This window comes from Penaeus vannamei, chromosome 42, assembly GCF_042767895.1.
Source record: "Penaeus vannamei isolate JL-2024 chromosome 42, ASM4276789v1, whole genome shotgun sequence".
In the NCBI taxonomy this organism is placed as follows: Eukaryota; Metazoa; Arthropoda; class Malacostraca; order Decapoda; family Penaeidae; genus Penaeus; species Penaeus vannamei.
The window spans coordinates 24,063,776-24,066,275 of NC_091590.1; the positions used below are offsets into that span (position 1 = coordinate 24,063,776).

The 2,500-nt window shown below is 48.6% G+C and overlaps 1 protein-coding gene across 1 annotated transcript in view; it reads right to left on the bottom strand.

The window, feature by feature from the left end:
• The window catches only part of LOC113811639 (uncharacterized), a 140,796-nt gene that overhangs the window by 5,830 nt on the left and 132,466 nt on the right, over window positions 1-2,500 (bottom strand). Inside the window, exons 12-14 of the mRNA XM_070118573.1 lie at window positions 2,433-2,500; window positions 1,199-1,431; window positions 454-697 (exon numbers count right to left, since the gene is read on the bottom strand). The exon at window positions 2,433-2,500 is cut by the window's right edge and continues 87 nt beyond it. Coding sequence (XP_069974674.1) covers window positions 454-697; window positions 1,199-1,431; window positions 2,433-2,500 — 545 coding nt within the window. The remainder of the gene's footprint in view (window positions 1-453; window positions 698-1,198; window positions 1,432-2,432) is intronic.

Sequence of the window (2,500 nt, forward strand, 5' to 3'; positions counted from 1 at the left end):
TCATCATTATCATCATTATTATTATCACTATTATTATTATTACTCTTATTATCATCATTATCATTTTATTGTTATAACATATGGATTGGAGGGAAAAGAAGTGGGAAGGGGTATGGACTCACAGTCACACATAAACACACATAAGGCCTCAGCATTTACAAAATCACACTCACACACACTCAGCAACACACACACACACACACAGCAATACTCAACCAAACACATACTAAACCACATACACACAACAGACATATGCACACTCACACACTCAAACACACACACACACACACACACAAACACACACACAACCACACACACACACACACAACCACACACACACACACACACACACACACTCATACACTCAAACACACACACACACAAACAAACACACAATCACACTCAGACACATTTACAATCACACGCACACAAACACAGACACAAAAGCCGCACCTGTCTCTTCCGGCAAAAGACCGGCCCTCAGAGGCTTCACCGTCTCGCTATCAACAATGATCTCCTTCTGCAGAGGCATTTCGTGGTAGATCGTGTCGTGGTCGTCCTCGGGGGGGTCGTCGTGGTCGTCCTCCAGCTGAATCTCCCCGCCGATGAGGCTGTACTCGCCGCCTAAGGTCACGATGCCACCTTCACCTACGGATCGACGTCGGCGCCCGTAGGAGAGGATGTTACCGCACTGCGCCTGGAGAGGGACGAGGAGAGGGGAAGGGTCAGTGGTGGTTGGGGATTGGAGGGGCGAGGGAGGGGAGGGATGGTCGTCGGTGGTAAGGATTGGTTGTGATTGGTGATTGGAGGGGGAATGGTGGTTAGTGGTAAGGATTCGTGGTGATTGGGGGTAACTGATTTGGTGATGCAAGGGGTGTTGTTATATAGGACGTCAATTCTCTCTCTCTCTCTCTCTTTCTCTTTCTCTCTCTCTCTCTCTCTCTCTCTCTCTCTCTCTCTCTCTCTCACTCTCTCTCTCTCTCTCTCTCTCTATCTCTCTCTCTCTCTCTCTCTCCCTCTCCCTCCCCCCTCTCTCTCTATACATAGCTATGATTTTTATTTCCCTTCTGCACCTTCATGTCTCAATATCTTTCTAAACCCTCCCTCTCTCACTCACTCCCTCCCTCAACTCCCTCCTCCCTATAAACCCCACACGCAACCCAAACAAAGACAACAACAACAACAACAACACACTCACCGGCTTGCACTCCTCGAGGCAAAACTGGACGTTGACCTGGAAGCGGACGACCTGGTCCTCGGAGAACTTGAAAGCCTCGAACTTGCCCTGCAGACTCTTGGACCCCGGCAGCGGCTGCAGGGAGGGAAAGATGGCGGGGTCGTCGGGGCAGCCTCGCTCGTCCAGGAGGATGATGGAGTTGGCGTTGTCGCCGCTCTTCGCTACCAGGTTCCTCGCCAGGATGCCGTAGACGCCTGTGAAGAGGGGAGGTGGAGCGCGGATCACTGTCAATGTAATTCTATACATTTATTATCTTTACTGTCATCATAGATTTATTGTCCTTACTGCCACCATACAATCTACACAATCTCGAATAGATACACATACTATAAATACATTATCATTCATTTAGGGCCACTAGCATTACTGTCATCACACTCGCCATCATCATTCTCTAATAACAATCCCTATGTTCTTAGTTCCCACAAACATTCGCCATCTTCATTATTTTCCCATCAAGATCTGACAGTATCATTATCTGCAATACTCTCCGGAACACTCACTACCGTCTTTATCTTTTCCCCATATATGTCAACTCTCCCAAACAACTCCTATCACTAATATCTACATTGGGGACTCCCACTCACCTTTTCACCCCCAAGCCAAGTTGACCCAAAGTCAGTGTGTTCATGTCGACCTCTCTTTCCCTCCCTGAACAAGCCCCGCGAACTCGTCCACTTAGCAAAGCCGCGTCCACAGGAGAGACACAGACATGGATAAAAACACGGAGGCGGGCAGCGTCTAGTTCACAGCCACCACGTCCTCGATACCCAAGCAGATGGGGTTCTCACAACCACTTTCCACGAAGTGCAGTAAAACCAAAACTCCCACGTGACAGCCCTCCATACGCTCACCATCATCCCTGCTACCACCTTCTATATTCCCCCTTTGATCCTCCCCAAAAGCAGTCACTATCCATCCCTCTCTTCCCCCCAGAAATCCCATTCCCCCAAAGCAATCACCATCATCTTCAACCCCCCACCCCACCCCCCACTCCCTATCCTATCGCTCTTCCCCCAGCCCCACGTGCCTGTAACGAGAGAATTTTAAAAAATAGATGTATTTTAATCGTCCTCTATGGTTAACGGATCTAAAAAAAGGAAGAAAAAGGTAAAAAGAAGAAGAAAAGAGAGAGAGAGAGAGAAGAAGATGAAAGAAATAAAAAAAGAATAAATGCATATATACAGGCACTCACTGTCATCGTCGAGCTCGAGCCTGAGGAAGAGCTCCTCCCCGAGCCTGGCGCCGTTGATGTCCCTCCCG